Below are 24974 nucleotides of genomic sequence, written 5' to 3'. Positions count from 1 at the left end.
AATCTATCAGCAGATGTTAGGAAACAGTAAAATCAGGTCACCTAGTAATAAGGCTAAGAGTGTAAAGCTCACAGTTTCAGGCGTTTCATCTTATATCAAGAGAGTAGAAGTACTCGTAGGGCACACTGTGTTTAAATCATTTACTTTCACAGTTGCTACACACTTCTATCAGTGTATGAGATAACCTCACATCCTTCTGAAATAAATGTTACCCTTCCAGTGTGTTTTATTGATTAAGAGAGGACTAACGGCCTGGTTTGTAAAACAAGCTAGGTTCCATTAAGCATCTCGGGGCAGTATTTCCAAAGGTGCTCAGTGAACTGCAGCTCTCAGTGCTTCCCTTCCCCTGAGATGCCTACTGAGAGCCGAGTTCCCTGGAAAGCCACTCGATCCTGCAGAAAACATGCGCACGCTTTCCTTGCTCGCTGCGAGTAGCACGCTCTCGCTCGCTGGGGCACCCACGCTGGGATTGGTAACTGCGGAAGAGGTACCCAACTTCTTGTGGTTAAGGTCTTTATTTTCTACAGCTTTTAAATGTTTGTCATATCACTACTAATTCAAATACTCCACTGAGGAAATAGATCGTACATATATCAGGTACTTAAAGTGTTTACCTGTCACTGAGAAAACTCAAACAGAAAGTCGGGCAGACAGTTTGAATATAAAGTAATAGAGACAGTAGGGAATGGAGTGCGTCTCGTATGAATTTTTTAAAAGTATTGGATAATTCCAATGAAAATGTAATTGTAGTGTGACATGGAAATGTAGTTCATGTCTCAATCTGGTAAATATGAAAATATTACAAAATTATTAAAATATTTCAACAAACTTAAATCTTGTATAATATATGGATGAACATAGAAATAAAACTATATATAGTAAATATTATGCATTTTTTATCCTTTAAATGATATTTAATTGTAGAAGAAATTCCAAATCGAGATTTTAATTCATTTTAATCTTCTATCAACTGAGACTGAATAAGTGACTTGCTCATAAAAACTGACAAATATTCCACCCACTGATTTTTTTTTAAAGATGTTAGTCTTATGCTCCCTAAAACTGCATGAGAAAGCCACATTTTTAATGTCTGACAATACAACAATCATCTTAAAATGAAAAAATGGAAAAATTAAGAATATTTTATTCGCACTGCTGCTTAAAAGACCTTAGATTTATTATGTTTATGAGAATGTAAATGTTATCTAGAAAGTTTATCCAGAATGCTACTGTATATGAATACAGAAAACCAAGATCTGTACTGATTTCCCATGCAGTAGCCTGCCTTTTGGAGTTGTTCACCACTCAGTATTGCGGATAATGTCTCGGGTGCTTACCTAGAAATGTCAGGCCATCTTTACGAACCAGTCGTGTCACAGATCAATGGTTGTAATAGAAAAGCAAAAATTTTAAAGGAGAGGATAATGAAACAAATGTGATCTTAGATAACTTGGAAACCAGATAAAGATACCCTGTGACATGTCCCTGAACCTGCGTAAAACTGCACTGACACATACTTTGGAATGTGATGTAAAAATATTGCAATATCATGTTAATGCCTCAGTAGTGTGTTTGGTGCAGGTGGCTGTATGCAATACAGAAGCTGTATGGGCCAAGGGTGGAGGTTTTGGGACACAATTCCTTTTACATCAGCTCCTATGGGTTGCAACATGAGAAACTATTCACAGTGAAATTAAGCTTCAGATATCTCACAAACATCCCTTTGTTCATCTGAGATTAATTACTTTTTCAGTATTACACTATGTTGCATGTAACAAATGTTACCATTGAAACTGGCACCACTGAACCTGATTGTTTCAGGAGAAGGTCAGGGAGATAAACTCAAATAAAACTGTGCTCTTCTCCTAAAGATAATCTCCCAGCATCAAAATAATATACACCAGGGACCTCAGTTAATACAGCTCCGTAGTCACATGTTCTCTGAAAAGGTACAGACTTCAGTCTTCCATGCTGTCAACTTGCTTCTTTGACCATACAAAATTCATAAATAGTATTCAACATCACATTATAAAAATGTGATTTTCTCTATTTCCTCTCTCCAAAGATTTCATATTCTAGTCAGAGTTGCATTAGTTATAAACTGAAATCAATACTTTCTGTAAATTGGCATAGAGTATACTGGTTTTGATTGGGATAGAGTTAACTTTCTTCACAGTGGCTCGCATGGGGCTACGGTTTGGATCTGTGCTGGCACCAGTGCTGCTAACACAGGGATGGTTTGGTTCCTGCTGAGCAGCGCTCACACAGAGCCAAGGCCTTTGCTGCTCCTCACACCACCCCACCAGCCAGCGGGCTGGGGGTGCACGAGGGGTTGGGAGGGGACACAGCCGGGACAGCTGACCCCAACTGACCAAAGGGATATCCCATACCATGTGATGTCATGCTCAGCATATAAAGCTGGGGGAAGAAGAAGAAGGAAGGGGGGGTACACATGTTTGGAGTGATGGCGTTTGCCTTCCCCAGTCACCGTTACACATCTGATGGAGCCCTGCTTTCCTGGAGATGGCTGAGCACCTGCCTGCCCATGGGAAGTGGGGAATGAATTCCTTGTCTTGCTCTGCTTGCGTGTGCGGCTTTTGCTTCACCTATTAAACTGTCTTTATCCCCAACCCACGAGTTTTCTCACCTTCACTCTTTGGATTCTCTCCCCCATCCTGCCGTGGGGAGAGTGAGTGAGCGGCTGTGTGGTGCTTAGTTGCCGGCTGGGGTTAAACCATGACACAGAGGGATGCTAAATAGTATTCAAAATACTTTCTCTTTATTAGAATAAGTCATATCTATGAATATATGGCAATGACGTATCAAAAATTCACCTTGTCTAATTAGTAAAGGACATCTCTATCTTGACAGAAAATTGTACAGGTTGAGGGAGGAAGGCAATCTCATATCTTCTCTACTGTTGATAGACCGTAGCCCATCATCCTTGAACTATAGACTGAATTTCCTGAATCCTATTACTCCATTATCCTACCCTGTAAAAAAATTTTATTTAGTCCTCATTGATCTTCAATTGCAGGATAAAAAGAACTGTTAGATAATTTTAGGATAACAATCTAATTTTGAAAAATGGGTCTTTGAGTTTAATATTATGTATATATGAACTAGTCGTTGGAATCAGACAATTTGTTTTCCAGATAGATTTGAGTTAATATAATAAAATGATCATTTGTTTCTAAACTGTAAAATACAGTATTGGAAACTGGCTGAACAACTTGTCAGTAACTTACGGGATCATACATCAGCTGTTTGCAATGCATAACAAGTTAGAATTATGAGTCACTTAGATAATGCACATTAATCTCTAAACACTTCAATACAATTATAGATCAAGCACATGATTTAGAAGCTACTGCATGCATTATTTAAAACAATATGGAAAAGACAAGTTTACAAATATGACTATATTCAGATAGAATAAGCACAAAGAAAATTATTGCAAATGGAGATTAATTCAATGAAGAATAAGATTTAATTAAGACTGGAGGAATTTATAGTATTTGCCATGAACTTCAGCAGAAAAGTTCTGCCTAGTTATCTAAGTACTGTGGATGAAGGCAAAAGACTAAGCAAGAGTAGAGGTGACATCAGGAGTGTTCAGGAAACATTAGCTGAGCCAGGCCTGTCTCGCTTTTTATCCAGTGGGACATCTGTAACTGACTTCCAGTGAAACAGGTTTGGGACATTAGATCTAATTTTTAAATTAGAGATTTCTTGTAAATATTTGCTTTAAAATTTCAGTTTGCAAATATTGAGTAGTTTCGTGTACAAAATGACATTGTTATTCCAAGAAAGAAAGACAGTGATCAAATTGGTCTAATTTGATGAATACATGCTTTTTAAAAAAAATATTAAATTCAGTATTTTTTTAAGTTTAATTTTTATATTCTTTTATTCACGTCTCTTCCTTTCACTCATGTTTTCTTTGGGAATGGTTCTGTGTATCACCTTCCTTCTCTTTTTGCCTATCGTGACTCTACATGTAGACAGCAAAATCAAGCACTTTTATCTGATGCACTGTTTGCTAACGTCCAGGTCACTTTAGTAAGTGAAAAAAGCTGAGACAAAATACTCTGAATAGTTAGTCCCGCACAAAATTAGTTGTAGTCACTCCAGAGGGCCAGCAAAGCATGAAACTGATTTAAAATTATATTATTGAAAAAATCCACTTTAAAACCTGTAGCCATGTCTTGAATATCTGATAATACTCCTGCTTAGGTGAAGATATAAAGGGAAGTGTTAGAAGAGGATAAATAAAGAAAAATATGCATATTTAATGCGCAACTGTCACTTCTCAATGGAAACCAGAGATTGCATGCTAGATGGAAATAAGATTTAGCAGAGTAAGAGTGTCTTTTTTTATCTTCTTTTGCTCCCGGCCAACCAATACACTGGGTAGTCTTGACATTGGTTGTCATCCCCTGCCTCATCTCTGTCAGCCTAGGATTCAGACTAGAATATGAAGGCTCACTTATGACAGGGGTTATGAAAGGCAATGTACATTTCTCAACTAAATATTAAGTGTACATATCCTGGCTAGTATAATCTTTTCAGAGAGCAACCTTTACTATTTTTTCAATGGACACCCAGCATAAATTTTACCACAATGGGAAAACACTTAAATATGTAACACAGATGTGAAGATAGTAAACAGATGTATCTCACTGTTAGTCTGGACAGAAAAAGGTAAAACCATATTATTAGAAATATTATCTTGAAGCTAACAGAACTGTAAAATAAAGAGATTTCTGAAGCATTAGAAACTATGTAATTTTGAGTCTGCTCTCAACCTTATTCCAATGTGCACAACTTAATGCCATTATTGTATATAAATTAAAACTATTTCCAAACTGTGAGCCTAAGGCAAATGCATATGGAAAAGTCACAGAAGTGGAAGACGAAAGGTTGTTGAGTGTAATGAAGAAACTACATTTTAAAAAGCAAATGAATTGGAGCAACCTGCTACCGACATAATTGCTTTAAAGACCCCATAGCAAACATCAGCAGAATTGGTTTGTAATTTACCATGTCCTTCATTTTGAACATGCTCCCTAGAGGTTTGCGTGAAAGTCGTGACATCTACAAACACAATTTGTTTCAGATTGACTAGCCGTGATGAATGTCTTCCTTTACTACCCTTGACCAAAATCACTTCTCTTGCCAAGAATGCAACAGAAGTCTTCATTTCACTTGTCATTATACTGGGGACACCAGAGTTGTGGTTGTTGTTTGGTTTGGTTTGGTTTGTTTTTTTAAAAAGAAATAGCTTCCCGAAATGTTTAGGTAAACTTTGAAAACAGAAGGTTCTTAATCTAATGCTGAAGAATTTTGTAAGTTGGTCAATTATTATTTGTGGTAGAGCTTTCTAATTACCAGTTTATATCTGAAATATCTTGCACCCTACCCTGACTAGAATACTCAAAAATGATTCTTCTAACTATATATCATTCAAGTGTTAGAGGTTCCAGCTAATTGAAATGTGCTTGATTATCCCAACACGGTTCTTAGCTGAGTTGTGTGCAAATAGCACCAATAAGCTTATTTGACATTCTTGTTTAAAATCACCAAAGTCGATGAATAAACATCTCATACTTCGGGGGCTTAATCATGTGCTGAATGCCCTTTGCAGCTACTGACTACAATAGGAACAAACAAAATAAAAGAATATTTCTTATCCCAGTGCTGTATGCCTGCCAAATTATTTGTAGCAATTATTTCACATTTTTATTCACAAATGTCCCTTTTACAAATTGAAATAAACTATTATTATTATTAAATATACAATTGTTGCAGCATTTGGACATGGTATTTTAGCGACTACAACTTAAATCAGAAACTTGCTGAAAACGCATGTCACAGACAAAGTGCCAATAGTTATAAATAATAGTGTGCTATGCAATGAAAGAAACTACTATAAAAGCTGAAAGACCACACTGGTAAGTATATTATAAGAAAAATACTTTACAGTATTGATTAACATCTTTCCCCTTCTCCTTCAAACTAGAATTTCTTTTTGTTCTCCTCATATTGCATAACTTAGAGAAGCATACCATAAAGCTATGCATAGTCTGACCAGCATAACAGATAATACTGGTGAAAGAGAAATGAAAGTAAGTGGAATTAGGATGACTTTTGGTGGATTAAAGAAATGGCTGAACATCAATATCTGCCAGCAGAAAAAGAACGCATTTGTTAAAGAAAATTTATTAGTATTTAAAAAATCTTCAGGGTATAAATCAAGATTGTTTTAAAAGCCAATTTTCGCCTATAATTACTGTGCAGTAATCAGGCATATGTGTAAAGAAACATCAGCAAAAAGTAGTCTAAATGTACAGAGGTGACCAACAGAGGAAGATCTGTGGGTAATAACCATGCTGCACAAAGACCTGCATTTTGGCAGACCTGAAGAGTGTTCGACAGAATGTTAGTTGAACAGGTCTGAGATTTGAGAGTTAGCATTTTTGCCTTGTGGTTTTCTTTCCAACTGTAAATGCTTAATTTATATACACACCGAAATAAATATGCATATACATTCATACAGTTTAACAGACTCGCCTGAATATTCATTGCATAAAGCTGAATACCTTTTTTAATTGTATTGTTTAATTATATTGTTCTGAAGTGACTTAAAATAGGGAGTACACATCTCAAACTTTTTTTTCTTTTTGTTAGTAATCCCTCTTACTGTCTGCACATCACATTCAGTATGGACATTTACAGACTGTCCCTAGCCAGTAACAAGTTTATATTTCTCTTCAAATTTTTCACATAAATAGCACCAGCAGCACTGTTTTGCACTGCTCCCATGACAGTACAGGGTTTGGTAGAACTATCAATACAGCTGTAGGTGTCAGGTAAACAAATGCCATAAATTTCTCATTTATTGTCATCTATGAAAACTTCATGATCCTTTTCTCATGTGGCTTGAGCTCGGCTATGTCTGATGGAGGTTGTTTTGTGACTGGCTTTTATGCGACCTGCTATTCCATTTTGACAATCAGTGATTAGAAATACATGTTCCTTTCGATTTATAAACCATTAACATAAACAGTTTGGGAGACAGTTCAAAGGGCTTCATCATGTCATCATGAAAAGACAAGCTTTGGTGACTCTAAACTCACAAAGGACAATCACGTCTGTAGAGTTTTGAGACTCGGGGAGAAAAAAATGGAAAGTTGACTTCTGATAGGGTGAAAGTCAGACGCTACTATGGGAAGCAACAGGGAATTCCCCTGCCACTCCAATGAGTATCGTGAAACTATACGGTCATCAGCCAGAAGGATTAATCCTGATAAACTGTCCTGGCAGAAATAAGTGCCACTGAGACGCTTTTCTGACAGTTGGACGAGGCTCTTAACAACTTACATGATCTGCATTGTTATTACAATGCTATATGCCATTAATTCATGGTGGTACGGTCATGTTTATTCCTGGAAGACACGCTGAAATCCTTCCATGCATTCCTCAGTTCCCACAGCTCTAAAGAGAGTGATAAGAGGTTGCTGTTGTTACAGACTATCCACCCTGGGCTACAAATATGTCTGAGGAGCCACCTGTACTAGGAACAATGAGTTGGCCGTAACTTATGGAAAAAGGAATTAGGAAAGAGGCAATTTCTTTCAGACACTGGCAAGATTTTACCATCAGATTAGGAAACATTTTATCACCTAGGATATATCTGCCAATGCCTCACATCAAAGAAAACGTAGTAGACGAAGGAATCCTGCCAGATTCGGAGTTTCAGAGTCTGCCTGAAAACCTCAGCTAGTCACAGGCTGCCAACACCAGACAGACACGGCAAACTAGACAAGTCTTTAATACAGCGATAGGGTGCGCGCCCAGACAGAGTGAAGTCTCTCATGCCTCAAACTTTGTCCACTGGGAGCAGGTCTTTGACTCATGAACTGCAAACTGAGGAGGGACAAAGTTTAATTTCTGGGCTGCAATGGCAGAAGGAGCATTTCTCTAGTGTAAGCTTTCCACCAAGACAGGAAAAAACGTGCAGAAGGAGCCCACGAATGGAATGATGCTAGTGAAGTGCCCCATGGCTGGATGGTGACTTTAGGGGAGGTCACTGCTGTGAGACTCGCAGGTGAAAGGTGAGCTGGGGGCTGCCAGCATGGAGTCCCACAGGAGGGACATGATGCGGTGAAGACGCAGACCTAATGAAGAAACTATTCAGCCAGAGAAACGCTGTAGCTACGGTGGTGCAGTTGAAATGGTGCACTGAAATGCAGCAGGCCACTGTCTGTCTGTATAACCATGTACTCAGGCTTCGTCTCTCCACTCTACTCCCCCTCTGCACAGTGTAATGTTAAAAAGCCCTTCTATTCTCAAATAATAGAACATATGCATGAGTGAATGTGTATGTGGACTATTATTTGGAAATAGGAACTATGGTTTTACGTTCTGTTTTGCTTAATTATTCATTATTTACTACTTTAATTATGCATGAAAAACCTCAAGTACTTCTGAATTTTCTTTAGGCAATGCAGACTCTAAGGCATGCTAAAAAAAAGTTATATAGTGAGGTGTCTCTTCCTTCCATTAGTCATAAGAGAAACATAAATTACAATTCAGCATATAACTCTCTGCTTCTTCACACAATGATTTAAAGTCGATTGAGTACAATTACTTCATACTCAGCATATTTACTGCTGTATAAAACTTTCTTGCTCCCATGAAGAAAAGGCATCCAGGCGCTTTTCTGAACAACAGTATTGTTAAACATTTTTTTGATGAGCCCTTTCTTTGAAAACATGTTTTACCTTTCAGTTGTTTACAAATTGCTTTGGCAGTGACTTGGGGAAGCATTTAATATGTGCTAATGTTCTTCCTTGAACAGGGACTTTGCTTAAGTGCTTTTCTGAGCAGAATCTCGTTCTGTTTATCTGTCCATTTATCTGAATTTAAAGTAGGGATTATTTTGACATCTCAAAACATTTTGAAACAAAGCTACGCAAGAGTAGCCTATAGCTCAGTTCCCTCATCTCTCCATTGGCAACATCTATGCTTCCTAACACATCCCTACCCCATCCTTGTTTGCCACACTTGCTGGACAAGACACAGCACATGCTGTGGCCATACAGGAAGTATATGTATTTTTTCTTTACTGACTAGCCAACAGACAAGTTAAGCGGTGGGTCAGCTGGCACCTCTAATCCAGTAAGCAAGCCTTACGTAGCTGAACTTTGCTTATTGACTTGCAGACCCAACCAACAGCTTGGTGACTGGAAGTGATCATTTTTCACGCTTGTGTTGAGAGAACATAGTATCTGTGAAATCTTTTTCTGTGTTATCAAACTCAGGTTGGCTAATGGGTTCACAGTTCTTTATGGTGCGTGACAATGAGACCACAGAAATTTTTTCTTATGAAGCCCAGGGGAAAAACCCCAAAACGTGGATATTGGATTTATGAATATTTGTACAATTAATAACAAATACAATAACAAAAAAGTCATGCATGCTACCAAATTAATTTTTTTTCAGTATTTGATCAGGTATGGTAATGCTATAGTCATCAAATGACAGAGAGGTTTGCGGGATGCAGTTTGCAAAGCTTTCTAAGTGTTACTTTCCTTAGTCTGCTTCTTGTCATTGTTAGAGCTGAGCAGTGTACTTAATCTTGTTGATGCTGATGATTGCATGAGGAGGCAGTTAAGATTTTAATATTAGTTGTGGTAGAGCTCTGTGCATAAAGATGAGCCCTAATCATTTTTGAATTAGTTCACTTCTGTCAGCAAATATTCTCTCTCTTTGATGCTCTCAGACTACTCTACTCACTAAATGTCGTGGAATAGAATCCTTCAGTTTCTATGGATGTCCACGGTACTCTTCATTGCATTACTTTATCCAGCAAAATGCCAACAAAAATACCTTCTTCAAAAAGAGAGAAAACCCCCTGAAGAACAAGCTAATAATTTTGCATGTTTAAAGAATGTTAATTTCACATAAACCATCAAAAGAAAGGGCCATTAGATGGAAGTAAATCCAATATGCTCAAAGAAAATAAAATGCTAGCTCCTCAGCTACTGTAAACTATTGCAGCTAACAGAATGGTCTTGATTTACAACAGCTGAAGATATTGTTCTATACTCTTAAGAGAGAGATGACAATTGAAGAAAATTTATATATTTATAAAGAGGTCTATCACTTCATGCAACGTGTATATACAACCCATTAAAACAGTATGTATGAAAAGATTACATATTAAAAGGTAGTATGAACATGGGATAAATACGTTGTGTAGGTATAATTTATTATAGATCTAAATCTTTCATGTTAGACACACATCAAAAGAGAAAAATGGTTTTCAACCAATATGTTTGGACTTCTGGTAAGGCAGTCTTTGTACACATTAAGATATTTTTGATTTGTTGTCACATCATGTATATAATCTTGGATCTTTGTTTTATATGTACACGTGCACAAACCTGCAACACCATGCAAGAAGTATTGTCCCTTTCAGTATAATTAAGATTATAAAGAAAGATTGCAACAGTGAGTTTACTATTTAGTGCTATAGCTAGAAAAAAATGCAATATGAAGGCGATTTAGTATTTTTGGTAAATACGGCATAAGCAAAACTATATATTGTTTACTAATAGCTGGCTAACAATAATAATAAATAGATCACTAATCCTTTTATCTGAGAGCTTCAATGTGATTTATAGACATTAACAAAGTCTCTGCAACGTTCTGAAGCTTTAGTTCTATCGCTTCCTCTTCTGAGGTTACATACCCTACCTTTCTCCCTATCACTTCTTATATATGACTAAAAGTAACTCACAAAAAATGTTTATTGTCCTCTCAATAATTTCCATCATCCAAAACTCCATTAATTTTCTTCCGTACTTCATATGGCATTATCTTTCTTTTACTTCTAAATATATAGTTACCATGCTTATGATTTTATACAACTACACAGTTTGCAAGCCTACAAAAATGGTTTTATCTTTATAACTACATTTTATAGATGCCTCCATTTCATTTATTACAATGCTTTCTTCTGCAAAGCTGTCTTTTTATATCCAAATAAACTGACAGATATTCTGGAAATCTGGTCTTAAATTCTCTGAAGCCCTTCCAACAGCATTTTTAGTAATGTAAGAATTATTATAGGGAATGGAAGCAGCCTACACTCTAGAGTCTACTGTCAGTGTGTCACAAATTATCAAAACATCGGTCTTTTCCCTGTTTTGAGTAAACTGCAGTGAAAATCTATATCCTTAAACCAGGAACAGACAACAGCAAAAGACATATTATTGTTTAAAAGCCCACCAGTTAAATACACATCACAAGCTGTGTTCACACAGCTGTTAGCCAGTTTAAAAACAAACCGTCTCTCTGGTGACCTCCACCTGTGCATGCTTGGTGACTCACATTTAGTACCATGTAACAAAACATCTGAAAATAAGTATACATAGGGGTAATTTCTGGCACCACATTTTTTTTCCTTTAATGAGAAAGGAAAAGAGAGATACAGGCTCGCAACATGATATACAGCCTAAGAGCTTAAGGCAATTCTCAGTGCAAGGCATATATCATTAGGCATCTTATATAATTAGCTCTTCCGTTACCATCATCGCGTGAACGGTGAGTAGTTTTTGTGCTGTTTCTAATCCTTTTTCATGAATATGATTAGTAATGCCATCATTGTCATTATCATCATCACAGCAAGCTGTTAATTTTTGTATGCCCAAAGGCAAACAAGTCGTTACTTACTCATCAACAAAACTACTTGTCCCAGATACACAGGTAAGCAGATTTTTGCTAGGCTGATCAGTGAAAGAACCCAGGGCCTTCCTACAAGTGGAACATAACAGGATCCTCCTGAACATTAGCACTTTTACTAAATATTTTCGTATTATCAAAGGTCTTCTACTCAAACTTGTAGTTTTGCCAGTTTGGTTCCTGTTCTACATTAAACACTTCAACTACAGTTGCAATGTCACTGCACAGTAGGTGAAAAACATTTCTGGAACAAATGTCAGCAAGGGATAATTTTGAAATAACCTTCTCATCTACAGTAACACAAGCCAAAAGATAACACTGCTATATAGGTTGCTTTGTTGGTAACCTATGACACTGTTTCCTAAGATGGTAAGTATTTCTAAAGATGGAAGAGGGAAAAGTTGCAGAAATAAACAAAAAAATAGAGCTTTTTTAGCTTCCCATGTTTCTCATAAAGGTTGGCTTGGACGTGAATTTGAACTGAAATGGGGGGAAGAAAAAGCTCAAAAACAATAATGCCAAGTGGACAATTAAAGGAACAAAAAAATCTATTAGGATATCTCACCTAAGGATATCTATTAGGATATCTCACCTAAGGCTCACACAGATGTTAAAATATCTTACAGAGAAGTGTGCTATATTAGCACTATGAAACATGGATACTAAAGGAAGTGAGTTCACTTTCATTTCACCTCTGAATTGTGAAACTGCAATAGATACCCTGTGGTGTTTTATTCTTTCAAAACAGAAATCATAAGGAAAGACTTGGAAAAGCATCAGATGCAGACTCCAGTTCTGATGAACCACTGATACAGTTAGTTCCAGTAGTTAAAGCCTGCACTTAATTTTAAACAGGAGGATATGTTTTTGTGCCCTGTGTGTTGGGGTCAAGGGCCAACTGCCGAAAGCAGAAGCTGGAAGTCCTCACCAAAAGCACTTAAAAACGTGTAACGATCTGCAAAACTTCCTAACTTGCTGACCCAGACTTCCAAGCAACAAAATGATCCCCCTAATAAGCGTGTAGATGACAGGGGCACAGTAACAGACGTGCAGTGCTGGGACTTACCGTCTTGGTCTGTGGTAACCGTGATAGCTGTGAACTGCTTGGGAGAGAAACTCAGCTCCGAGACCCCATTGGTGGCTTCTATTTCAAAGGTGTAGTTCACGTGTGACACAAAGTCAAGCACTGTCACAGAGGAGTTGATGAGACCTGTGTGCCTGGGGATGAAACGGATACCTCCCCCACAAATCTCACACTGGCTGGCATCTGACCCACATTTCTTACAGATGACACTGTAAGTGAGATCTTTTCTTCCTCCAGTATCACTCGGGGGGCTCCATTCCAACATGAGAGCTGTTTCATTAATGTTAAAAATCACATTCCTCGGAGCAGAAGGTGGCCCTGCAGAGAAGAAGGGAAAAGCCTATTAAGCGACAGTTGTCTATTTTGGAGAAGGAAAAAAAAAAAACCATGAAAATAAAATATTAGCCTTAAGGCAATTATTTGCAAACAGAAGCTAGAAGAGTTACATTTCAATAATAAATTCAATGGAAAAAATAAAAAGTATCTAAATACTTACAATCTTTGAAAATTAAGCAGGAATAATAAATAGGTCAGATCATAAAAAGCTGAATAATCTAAATAAATTAGAATTAATTCAGAAATAATTTAAGGCAACCTAGACTTGATAACATAAATTTGCACTAAATACCTCTTGATCTTGCGGGATACTGGGGTAGAGCTTTAACCACAAAATGCATTTCCTTATTTTATGTCTAGTAATGTAGGCTTTTCTGATACTTATAACCTTTGATGTTTTAGAAGAGTTAAATTAGATAATAAATAAATAAATAAATAACAGCTTTGGAATAACTACAAGAGGTAAAATTGTTTGTATTAGTTCTGCAGTGCCAGATATTTTTTCTATCCTTCACTGCTTCTCCCCAGGGATTTCTTTGCTGTTGTTCATTAACAGAGTTCGGTGGCAACAGGCCAAGACTATTAGGCAGGAGAGACAGTTTACAAGTTTTTTCTTTCCCACCTGGCACCTCATCAGCATCAGTGTAACAGTGAAGACATCAACCTTGCAAGCTAAAGATCTAAAAGGATGGCCGCAAAGCAGGAAAATAAAATAATTCTTGAAGACTGTGGGCAGGGATGCAAAGATAGTAGCAGCAGGCAGAAAATAGGAAAGCTCTCAGCTAGCAAGCAGGTGGTAAAGCTCTCTGTGTACTGTCAGATGAACCATGACTGACTGTTTCCCAGGGATGCCACAATAGTCAAACTATGGCAAGCAAGTTTTAAGCTTTTACGCTGACTTACTCTGTAGGATCACATGTAAATCATCTGAGGCTTTATATATCAGCTTCCGAAATCTGATGGAAGAACTTTACTGCCTAATGACTTTTCAGATAGGAATTAGTGAATGGGTGAAGGAAAGGTATAAATTGTTAAAGGAAGTCTGAAGAATCTTATTATATTCTTCTTCTTCCACTTAACATATTTCAACCAAGCACTTACGGACACAAGGTTTTCAGAAACAATTTGTATATAGACCAAAAATATGCCCATAAAATTTATGTAAGAAACACAGATTTTGCAAAATGCAAGGCTTTATACTCCAGGTTTTGATATACGTAAGATGACTGCGGTAAACTCAGCTGGAGATCTCTGGGTTTTTTTGAGCTGAATGAGTTGAATAACCATTATATTCCCGGCTCTCAATGTAAAATCACCGTGCACATGGATTGCTTAGCCAATGGTTAGCAGAACTTTGAAAATGTTCAGCTCGCTTTGCAGCTTTTCATGATTTATACAACCTGCCAGCAAGACTTAAGTATAAAGTTTTGACCGAGATACTGTTCAAACTGAGTGAGCTTTTCATTACTTTAGGGCCTCTCAAGGAAACTGAAAGACTATATGAAACATTTGCAAATGATATCAACTAATTCTTACAGAGTGTATTTCACCCAACAAATTGAGTGGCACAGTAAATCTGAGAGAGTCAGATAATTAAAATATCATAATGTCCTTTATAAAAACTTTAAGACAATGAGAGAGGACCTAAAGAAACAAACAAACAAAATATTGGTCAGCATTCTTGTAAATTCCAGTTCAACGACTTGTAATGTGAGGCCAGACCTTCTGCCCAAAGGATGGTCAGAACTCTGCATTAGGAAGGAAAACAAAATACCAAAGCTCCTCCTAACATTTCATATATAAATCAGGATCTCAAGTCTCGGGGCGGGGGGGTCAATTAAAAAGATGCTATTTTTTTCCAATCATTCGATTCCATTATTTCTTTTTTCCTTAATATCTGCAATTACTACAGCATTAATATGCTGATTTGATTATCCAACTTTTACCTATTTATTTGACTGAACAAAATGTAGTGATTGAGAAAATCAAGCCCATGAGTGGTTCTGAAATATGCACCTACAACTGAAATAAATCCATTTATTCAAGTTCTTAATTCTTGAAGATGATGCTGAATACTAAAATGGACTATAACAGAAAACATTACTATACCTTACATTTTACTAATAAACTATATAGTAGTAAAGATCTGTACAGTTGTACTTACACATAGCAGCAAGAATGAATACTAAATTTAATGAAGGAAAGAGGCAATAATAGTTGCAAAAAAAAGTCACTATTCACCAACATTTGTAATTTTAAGTGATGCTGTTTCTTTACTTATGTGGCATAAATGTGGGTATAAAAGCTGGAATGCTTGTAATGGGAAAAAAGTTTGTATGGTGTGGGAGGGATAATGTGAACTAGTAAACATTATGGTTTTCTGTGAACTGTAGTTGAACATTTGAGTTGCTACTTTCTTTCGGGCATTTATTTATAACTTTAAATAACTGAGACTACACTTTCATTAAAATGGTTTTTGCCCTAAAGTAAATGATAAGTTAGCTGCTGGATTTCAAGCACTTGCTAATTAAAATATTTGGAGGTGTTACATTAGTTTGCATTTTTTTAGTGGACAAGAAAGCTTAACATATTTTGAATGTGTGAGTATTTATTTGTATATATATATCTGTGCAGAGTTCATAGTTAGCAGCCAAAAAGACCCGGACAGTAAAGACCAGTTATTTTTCAGCGTATCAAAGAATCATTCAGCTGACCGATATGTGGCTCATTTGTACTGAAGATCGATATTTCTGGAGCTTGTCAGATGAAAATTATTTTTGTCAGTTGCATTTTTTATGGTAATAGAGAATATTTTGAGTATTTCCTTCCTGGTCTTTGACTGTGACCTTGTGATAAGTCTAACACTGAAGCATTTGAAATACTGTAATATGTAAGTATTTATATGTGCAACTTGCTAACAAAGGCTAGTTATATTGATACATCATTTTCCAATGGTGTGGAAAACAGAGACAAGGTACAGCTTTGAAGAAGCTGATGCAGTCCTAAAGCCCCTACAACCTGAGGGCAACTCAGATTTACAAATCTCTAATCTTTCCATAAAATTACTGTGAGACTGATGGTTCTAGCTGCTCTGGAAAACAGTCCTGAGATGGGAATAAGCTAAAACTAGCACATATTACTTCAGCTTCAGTTCTTAATATTTATGTGCAGGTAACAGGAATAATTATGTTTCCTCTAAAAACATGCTGTGCGAATTAAATAATGACTGGTCTTAACAAATTCCTACTGTTAAAACCAATGAGGAGTTTTAGGAACATGGAGGATGAGCCTTAATCACACTTACATATGTGCATAACTTTAAGTGGATCAGTAATCCCCTTCAAATAATTGGTAATACTCATGCACTTAAAACTAAGCATGCATGTAATTGTTTGAAGGATTGGAGCCAATGTTTTAAAACTGGCTGAAATTTAATCTTTTATAAACTATAGATATTATGACAATGGGTCATCACAGCTCAGGGTTTTTTATGTTACTTCATCAACTTAGGCAGGCCAAAACAGGAATTAATGTGATCTGGGCAACAGGAGAGTTTTGTCTGGCTTTGACAATTTTAATTTTCTGTCAGATTTTTGTTGTACTATATATGTAGATGGCATCAGTAGAATAACCAATAAAGCAGATAAAATACACTTTTTAAAAAATTTATTTTATATTTGTACTAGAGAGTAAAGGTTGTTATATTCATGATTTGGGACTTAATCCTCAACTGTAAGAGAAAACATGAAGTACATTCACATTTCAATGAAGAAGGAGAACATTATCAACTATGTTAGGGGTGTCTGAAAGTATATGACTGTCCGCCTGCAAATACTGAAAAAAATGTCAGACACCCTTCATACTCAAGGCCCCTCATGCCAATTTGCATGACGATTAAATAGCTTTTTAATTGCTGTTAAATTATGCCAGTTAAACTGTGATTTCATGCAAATATTAAGCTGTAATGGCATGCAGTGAATCATTTACTAAGATTTAGAACTTGGAACAAAGAGAGACAATTAATTCTAATCCTCAGATTCAGCTAAATTATGTGTCACTGGGCTTTTCTGAATGTGGCCTGATTGCTTTGTTATCATTTATAAATTATACAAAGATTATTTGACACGTTGGAAAAACTTGGCAGCAATAACCCTTCTGCAGACATCTGTGTGCAAAGCTCTCAGGGATTTCCTTATATTGATTTTTAAGGAAAACAAATATATTGGTGAAAATGATGGATCCTTTCCTCACAGCAAAATTCATGACTTTGGATTTTATGCAAAAGAGTAAAACACAGTTCAGATGGATGAGCATTAAAAAAAAATGCAGCTCTTCTGCTTCTTAGATGAAATCCAGCCCAAGTATGAGCAATGTCTTTTGCTTCATTTACAAATTATAACGTAAGAAGTATTTCTACACTCTTTGTGGAGTAGACTGGCATTGATATCTTATGGAGAAGCAGGACCACCTCAAAAGCAACAGAGCTGAGTTTGGGCCTCATGCAGTGCTTTGCACCTTGTCTTGCTTCGCGTATCCTCTCCTGTGAAGGTGGAATGCATTTTGCCCTTCATGGAAGGAGAGAGGAGCAAACCCAATGCCGCAGATGTCTAGTGAGGGCAATGCAGTATTTTAAACATTACAGAGTGATGACTGTCTGGATAAAACTTTTTTAAGTGAGAACTGTCCATTAGCAACTATTCGACTCTTAGAAGTGTGTGCTATTTGACTACTGAATTTACATTGGAAGGGCAAAGACTAACCATCTTCTGAGAACACTCAGAATCAGCATCTGGCTGTGCCCCTTGAGCTCATAATTGCTTTTTTATATACATACTTACGTACATGTAGCATAGATAAGTAGTGTCACTTGATGTAGAATGCTGTATTACTTTTTTTTCATTTTCAGAATCACTTATTCTTTTTCTGTGAGGCAGGAAGAATGGAAGCCAGTGGCTGCAAACCGATACTTCAAGTATGAGTGTAATGTTAAATTGCAAACAAGTATATAAAAATAACAATAGAGTCAGTAGAGTTGAAGGCTTCAAGCATGTTGTTGGTTTTGCTCCTGGAATACAGTGTTGATTCTTAAAAACAGAGGATACAGTTTGTGGAAGAGCATAAGTTTGTTGGGTTCAAAATTGTTTAAGCATAACATGAAAAGAGGCACATTCAGACTCAGAAAACCAATATAAGCCTGCCTGCCTTTGACCTTGAAAAGATGGATCAATTTATCCAATTACATTATAGTGTGAAATGTTACAGTTTATGTACAGAGTAATCAGACAGGGGATTAGATATGATGCTATTTGTTGCTCACTGTGTATGCAGAGAGATCACTGATAGAGTACTCGCATATGGCAAAGAAATACAATAAGGAGAAAGAGTAGCAGCAAGAGATTGATAACAAGTGCCAATCAAATGGAAGAAGGCTAGGAAAAAGAGATTAACAATATATCCTAATGTAATTTTCTTTCCTCTTATTAAAATTAGAATTCTATTATGCTTTTCTGCAGAGTGCACGCTCTTTTACAAAATACAGTTACATGAAGCAAAAATGGGAACTGTACAATTTTGGAAAAGCATACAGTATGCACTTTCACAGAATGAATGGAATTAGATTTGAAGCTCATCTTGAAAAAAGTGGATGCCTGAAGCTAAACTCTTAAATTCATAGTCTCTTAAATCAAGGTCCTTATTTTCCATAATGCTGCATATGCAAGTTTTCCAGTACTGAGGAAAAATTTGGAGTGCGGAATACTGCCAAACCCTATACAGGAATGAAAAGAGAGCGAGAATAAAATATCTATCTATCTTAGGTATATTGCTTTGCAGGACTTGGGGAAGCAATAAAACAGGTATGAATACGGTTCGTTCAAAATGTTTGAATATGAAGAAATTTGTGAGGGGAATCCACTATTCATTCTGTGTTTGAGTCAAGAACAATTCTCATTTAAAAAGTAAAAAGAAAAATTTCTAATTTCTTATGTTACATCTCACATGCCAGGATACAAATTTGCAAATGAATGTCAAAAATGCAGATCTGCCCCAAATTATGTAGAAAAGGCATTTTGTTACTGCACAGCCTTTTCTCTCTATTCAGTCAAATTGGTTCATTTTTTTCCTAACTTTTCAACTCCTTTCATTGCAGTAAAGCATGATGGTTTGGAAGGAACAATCTAAATTCTACTCTGTCTCATATCTTATCTTTGTTTATTAAATTTAAATTAGCCACATCTGCACAGACCCACCAAAGGCAGTGAGGTTGTATTTATGACAGAAACATAATTTTAATAACCAAGAGCATAATTTGAAAGCAGTGGGGCTAAAGATATCACTTAGGGAATAATTTGGCCTGCAGACTCTTCATTACTGATGACGTGCAAGAAGATAAGAACGCAGCCTGCCTGTCAAGAGTCTTGGCATCACTTGCAGAGATAATCATCATCATAGGTATAAGATGAATACATCTGCTGCTACAGCCAATGAAGTACTGATACTTTGCAGTCTAGGCTGAATGAGAGGCAATGTATGGTGGCACTGAACCAAGAGCAAGGTAGAAACTAGAATGTGGTTCATTGTCTCCCTTATTTCTTCCAAGTTGAGGTGAGATGGGGCGCTGGTACCTCTGCTGTCATTAATTTCTTCCTTGCCTCCACTCACTCGGTTGCTTTGGCTGACATCCTCAGCAGGAATGGAGAGGCCTGACAACAAGTTTTCAGCCAAAGCAGCTCTCAGCACCCTGCTTTTTTTGGGAAAGCACTGGAGTGTTGTAGGCACCAGCTCCCTGGTGCCACAGGGCTCTCATACTCCTCCCTACATTATCAATACTAATGGGAAGCAGGGCTTAAAATTGTGCCCTGAAAGATAATTATAGAAACATAATGCCATGTATGAATATTTTTTTGAGAGAAGAACTGTCTTTTGAAGATGAAAAATCAATGACTTATAAATAATATGGAACCACATCTGCATAATGCACGAGTAAAACCATCTTTCTAAACATGAAACTGTCAAGAGCACCTGGGATGTGTGTTAGTTCTGTGGGTAAGTTTTTAATGGCCTGTGCTCGGGGCACTCATTTGAGTGGAATTATTTGTAATCACCATTTTCCTGTGGGAAGTCTGGAACAACATTGTTTATTCCCTCACATATTTTATGCACAAAGATAGGCCTATGTGCCTTGCTCCAGAGTGAGCTGACAGCAGATTGTATGTGTTGGATTGGGGTGCCTCTCTGAACCCTATGTCCCTAAAGTAGCTGGAGGCTGGGACTTACACTTCCCCTCTGAAAATCCTATGATTAGCTGAGACAACTTCCTGCTAAGTGCCTTGGATCTGAGGAATGCCATTTTTAGTGACCATCACTCCCATTTAGTGGATGGACAACGTCTCGGTCTACACAATGACCTCAGGATTATAGAGTGCCTATGACACTGTAAATCAGCTCCAAATTACCTGGTATATTCCCAGTTTGCCCAGCACAGTGCCATTTGGAGAGACTAGCATAAGCACATGACGTAGTGCTAGTAGTAGTAGTAGTAGTAGTTCAATTCTGTCGGCTCAGTTGTTTTTACATGGTGCTGCCTTGTGCAATGTAAACATAAAATTATGACTATACACTGATGGTTATTGCAACAGTACTTTGTTTTTATGGTTTTATCTCTTAAGCTTTTTGTATACTTAGTCTGTTAAAATACTTCATGCATTCAACATGTTAATTTTTTTAGAATTCTCTTTAGAAGAGGATTGTGGCACAAAATGTACTAGAATCAAATCCTCCACCAAAAGAGCTAACAAAATGCTACAAAGGAAACTGTGCAACTTAGAAAGTTTTGCAAACAGATTTTAATCGTCTTTATTAAATAATAGGATTTTATACGTAAATATAGTATTTCACCCACAGATTTTTAAGTGCTGCTGTTTGTTCCCAGTTTTTGAGATTTATGCTTTATGCTCCTAGACATGAGCACATTGATCAAAGTAATAAAAATCTCTTCTCAGTCAGAATTTCTGCCCCTAGATTGCTGGGCATCGGTTTTGTCTTAGTGACAAATTTAGGTTAGTCAAAAATCACGAAAAGTTGTATTTTAAAAATTATCAAAAAAATCTACAGAATTTTCATTATCACAGTTGTATAAGAGGAAATAACGCTCTGTTGAAAGAAGATGATATGCGAGAGGGTTTAGTTATATATCCTTCTGATTGGATACATTTTTTTGTTTCTTTTTATGATTTTCTTGTATTTTTTAGAGAGTTTAGTTTTTATTCAATTGTGTTGGGATGATATTTGTCTTATAATTTTCATTTAAATCTGGGGAGACAGCAGAGTATGTCATATCAGTTTTTTTCTTTACGTGACTCCTCAGTTTTTTGAAAGTTTCGATGCAAGCATATTTTCATGTATTTAAAACACATACTGGCAGTCAAAACTCAACATTGCCATCTATATGACAATGATTACAAACCTTGTCTTATCTCTCAGAACTACAAGTTAAAAAGTCACCAAACTAAGAAACGTATGAGTATTTTTAGGGATATCTAGACTAAACAGAAATATGCTGTTTGAATTTTGATTTTAAAAATCTCTTTTGGTTATCTTGAATGGAATTCTTCACAAAATGTTCAAACTCATGTCATTTTTTTAAAATGCAATAATAAATAAATGAGGCATAGGAGAAGAGAATTGCAGTCACTGGCACTGATCAGACTTACGGGTACATGCCATAGTTGGTGGGTCCTTCTCAGCTCTGAAGTAACCTTTCTCACACTGACAGACAGAAGTTGCTTCTACGTAAGTCAAGCTGTGTGGAGGGCATTTGGAGCACTTCACGTTTCCTGCAAATGCTTTATAGAATCCAGGCCTGCAAGCTGCAAAACAAGAAAATAAGTTTCATTAATAGAAGTAAGTTTTGGTCATAAGTAAAAACTGCTCCATGCAGTTATAATGCACCTTCTTTCCTTTCCAACTTAGAAATATATGCTATTTTGATCATACAATTCTTCACAGTTTTTATTTTGGTATACAGATTTAAAAAAAAAAAGAAAATCTGTTCTTGGTATATAATGGGAAATCATTAAAAGAGACAGCTTCCAAATTTACGGACAGTCCTTGCTGCTGCTTGAAATTGTTATCTAGACAACTTCAATAACATCACTAAACAAAAGCACATTACCTACGTTTTATGTAGGTTCCATCTGTTAATAAGAAAGAGTGAGATAACTTCTATGCACCAACTCTGTTTATATGGGTTCCTTATTTAAGTAATGGAGACTTGCAACGCTTAACATGTTTACCCTCACAACGCCTTGATGAGACAAGGATGACATCCCTATATCTTTATAGATGGGTTTGATTTGCCTACAGTCCCATGAGATGCCTCAGACAGAACGGTCACATCAGCTGGGTCCTCTGCACCCTGTTGGCATGGGAGGCTGGGAGGTGCTGCTATAACCACCTTCATAGATGTAGGAAGTAGATGCCAATACCCTCTAGCACAAACTACCGCAAGCCCGAGGCTACTCTTAATTGTGTTAGGAAACAACTTGGATAGCAGCTGCCCTGGGGATGGGGGATGTTGCGATGGTCAGAGCTCACCTTGTCCCCAGTTACTTGGAGCAGGGGTCCCTGCTGTTCTTAAGCACATGTGGGATGCCGGACTTGTCCAGGCTTGTTGGTGCCGAATACAGGGCCATTATGACCCAGCAGAAGGGGCCCTGGGGGAGTCCAGCTTGGGTGAGAGCAGGGATTGAGCAACTTGCTTATCTTGCACTGATAAGCACCGGACCTGATCAGGGGCAGGAGATGAGCAATTTGTTCATCTTAACAAGCTGCAGCATCTGACGTCTGACGGGTCTACTCCTTAATCAACTAAGTGATGCCTGGAGTGAGGGGGAGCCTTCACAGCTTGATGTTACTTTGATAAAACTAAACAGACCACCGCTCCTCTGTACTGAACGCCTTTGTTCTCTGCCACTTCCCCCCCCCCCAGCCCCGATCAACTGCACAACAAGCCTTGTTAAGGGCCAATCGGCATACAATACCTGACTTAGTCCCACCTCGCCAAAAGTATAAATCTGGCATTTAGAATCCTCTTTTTTGAGGACGAGAACTCCAACTATCCGGACGGGTCGATGGGCCTGGACCTCTCTCCTCCCCAAGCAGGGACGCCTCTTTGGTAAGATTTGCGCCTCCGATTATGTCGGATGTTACCCCGGGAAAACTATCATTAACAAAAGTGCTGAACTATTAACTTGAGCTCAGAATTGTTGCAGTAAGTGCATTTATCAACGGCAATTCCGAACTTTTATATCTGTCGCCTCAATAAATTACTTATTTTTCTTTTCAACTTTGCGAAACTGTTTCAGTGAAAGTCCTTAGTGGGGCTCTGACAGGCAAACGTTGACTCTGATATGTGGCTACACATATAATCCTTTAGACATAAACCGTTGACCAAGTCTGGGACTAAGACTGGACTTAGCCGCACCTAGGCTCCTCTCTGAGAAGGAGTTTAGAAAGCAAGGGGGTCCTTTCTGAACCTCGTGACTCAACGGGAGGGCCTCCCTCAGCCACACATCAGACTTGTACCCTTTCACGCGACAGCACAGCACAAGCTTACGTGCCTTTTTGCTGGCTTTAAAGCAGAAACAATTCATTAAAATAAATCTTATCATAAATCTGCCAGGTTTGCAATCGGAAATAATATTTTAAAACCATCCTCAGACTTCATCACACGTGTTTAAACAGAGATTTCCTTCTTTCTCCTGCCAGCTACCACATTTACACATGCCAGCATGTATTGCAGTTACTGTCTTCTGGCTTCCCAATCTGAAAACACAACTGAAACAAATGAAAGAGCAACTCAAAAATGTACAGACTGTACAGACTCATATTCCTTCTGACTCTTCCAGCAGTACGATGAAAACCATTGCTATAAATATCTTTTCGAAGATCCATGTGGCTTCTTCTCATTTTGATATATTCAAGACTATTTTCTTTACATTGCTAAAGAGGAACCAGGTAGTACTTCTTTCTCGTGTAATAAGACAAAATAACAATATTAAAATGAGGTGTTCTTTAAAAAGTACCCAAAAGTATGCATTTTATGGATTCACTGTCAGTTCATATTAAGTTAGTCATTAAAAAGTATTAACTCAGAGATAACATATACACAGATCAGTTTTGCTTCTGATTCCAAAGGACTTGCCTGATATAAAAGCAGTTTCACTAGTAGCTGAGGGAAAATGAGTGAGAAGATGAGACTGAAAAAGATAACAGTTGATTGCCTATCAGAATCCAAGAGCCAATTTTTCAAATGTAATTTTAAGAGCTTAATTTTGACCCAACAATTTCAGCCCGTTCTCCTCCCAGTGTGTTCTTCTGACTTTGCTGAACAGACATTAGGGAGAAATCCTGCCCTGCTGTCGCTGATGAGAAAAAAAAAAAAAAAAAGTAGTATTTCTGGTGTTAGAGATAAGAGGGGTGGGAACAGCAGGGATTTTCCCCTTGAAAGAAGGCTACTGGTCTGATACAATTGTGATTACAGTGAGTGGTAATTTTCTACTGATTGGAAAGACAGCAGGTTTGGTGCATGGAAGAAGGCAGCACTGTAGATACAGGCTGTAGGCACTGACACCAGTTTTGCTGGAAGGAAGGAAGGAAGAGGAGGTAAGACAAAATCAGGGAAGGGTGTTACACTTGCCTGCTCCTTTCTTCTTTTCTCATGCCCAAATCCTGCCCTGGCTTATCTAAGGATATTAGGTTCTTGCTTTTACTAGCTACCTTTCATACACGTGGTGTGACACAA

The 24974-nt window shown here is 37.3% G+C and overlaps 1 protein-coding gene across 10 annotated transcripts in view; it reads right to left on the bottom strand.

Moving 5' to 3' along the window:
* Positions 1 to 24974, bottom strand: part of EPHA6 (EPH receptor A6) — a 521269-nt gene that overhangs the window by 233673 nt on the left and 262622 nt on the right. For 9 of the 10 annotated variants that reach the window (XM_054813848.1, XM_054813840.1, XM_054813858.1 and 6 more), the window contains 2 exons: positions 21883 to 22038; positions 12818 to 13153 (listed from right to left, as the gene is read on the bottom strand). In XM_054813848.1, coding sequence (XP_054669823.1) covers positions 12818 to 13153; positions 21883 to 22038 — 492 coding nt within the window. Of the gene's footprint in view, positions 1 to 11742; positions 11824 to 12817; positions 13154 to 21882; positions 22039 to 24974 lie in introns of all 10 variants that reach the window. The other variant, XM_054813914.1, reaches the window with a different exon arrangement.

The sequence above is a fragment of the Grus americana genome, chromosome 1 (assembly GCF_028858705.1).
Source record: "Grus americana isolate bGruAme1 chromosome 1, bGruAme1.mat, whole genome shotgun sequence".
Classification (NCBI taxonomy): Eukaryota; Metazoa; Chordata; class Aves; order Gruiformes; family Gruidae; genus Grus; species Grus americana.
The sequence above is the reverse complement of the archived record's forward strand: the minus strand, read 5'-3'. Positions and strand labels throughout refer to the sequence as shown.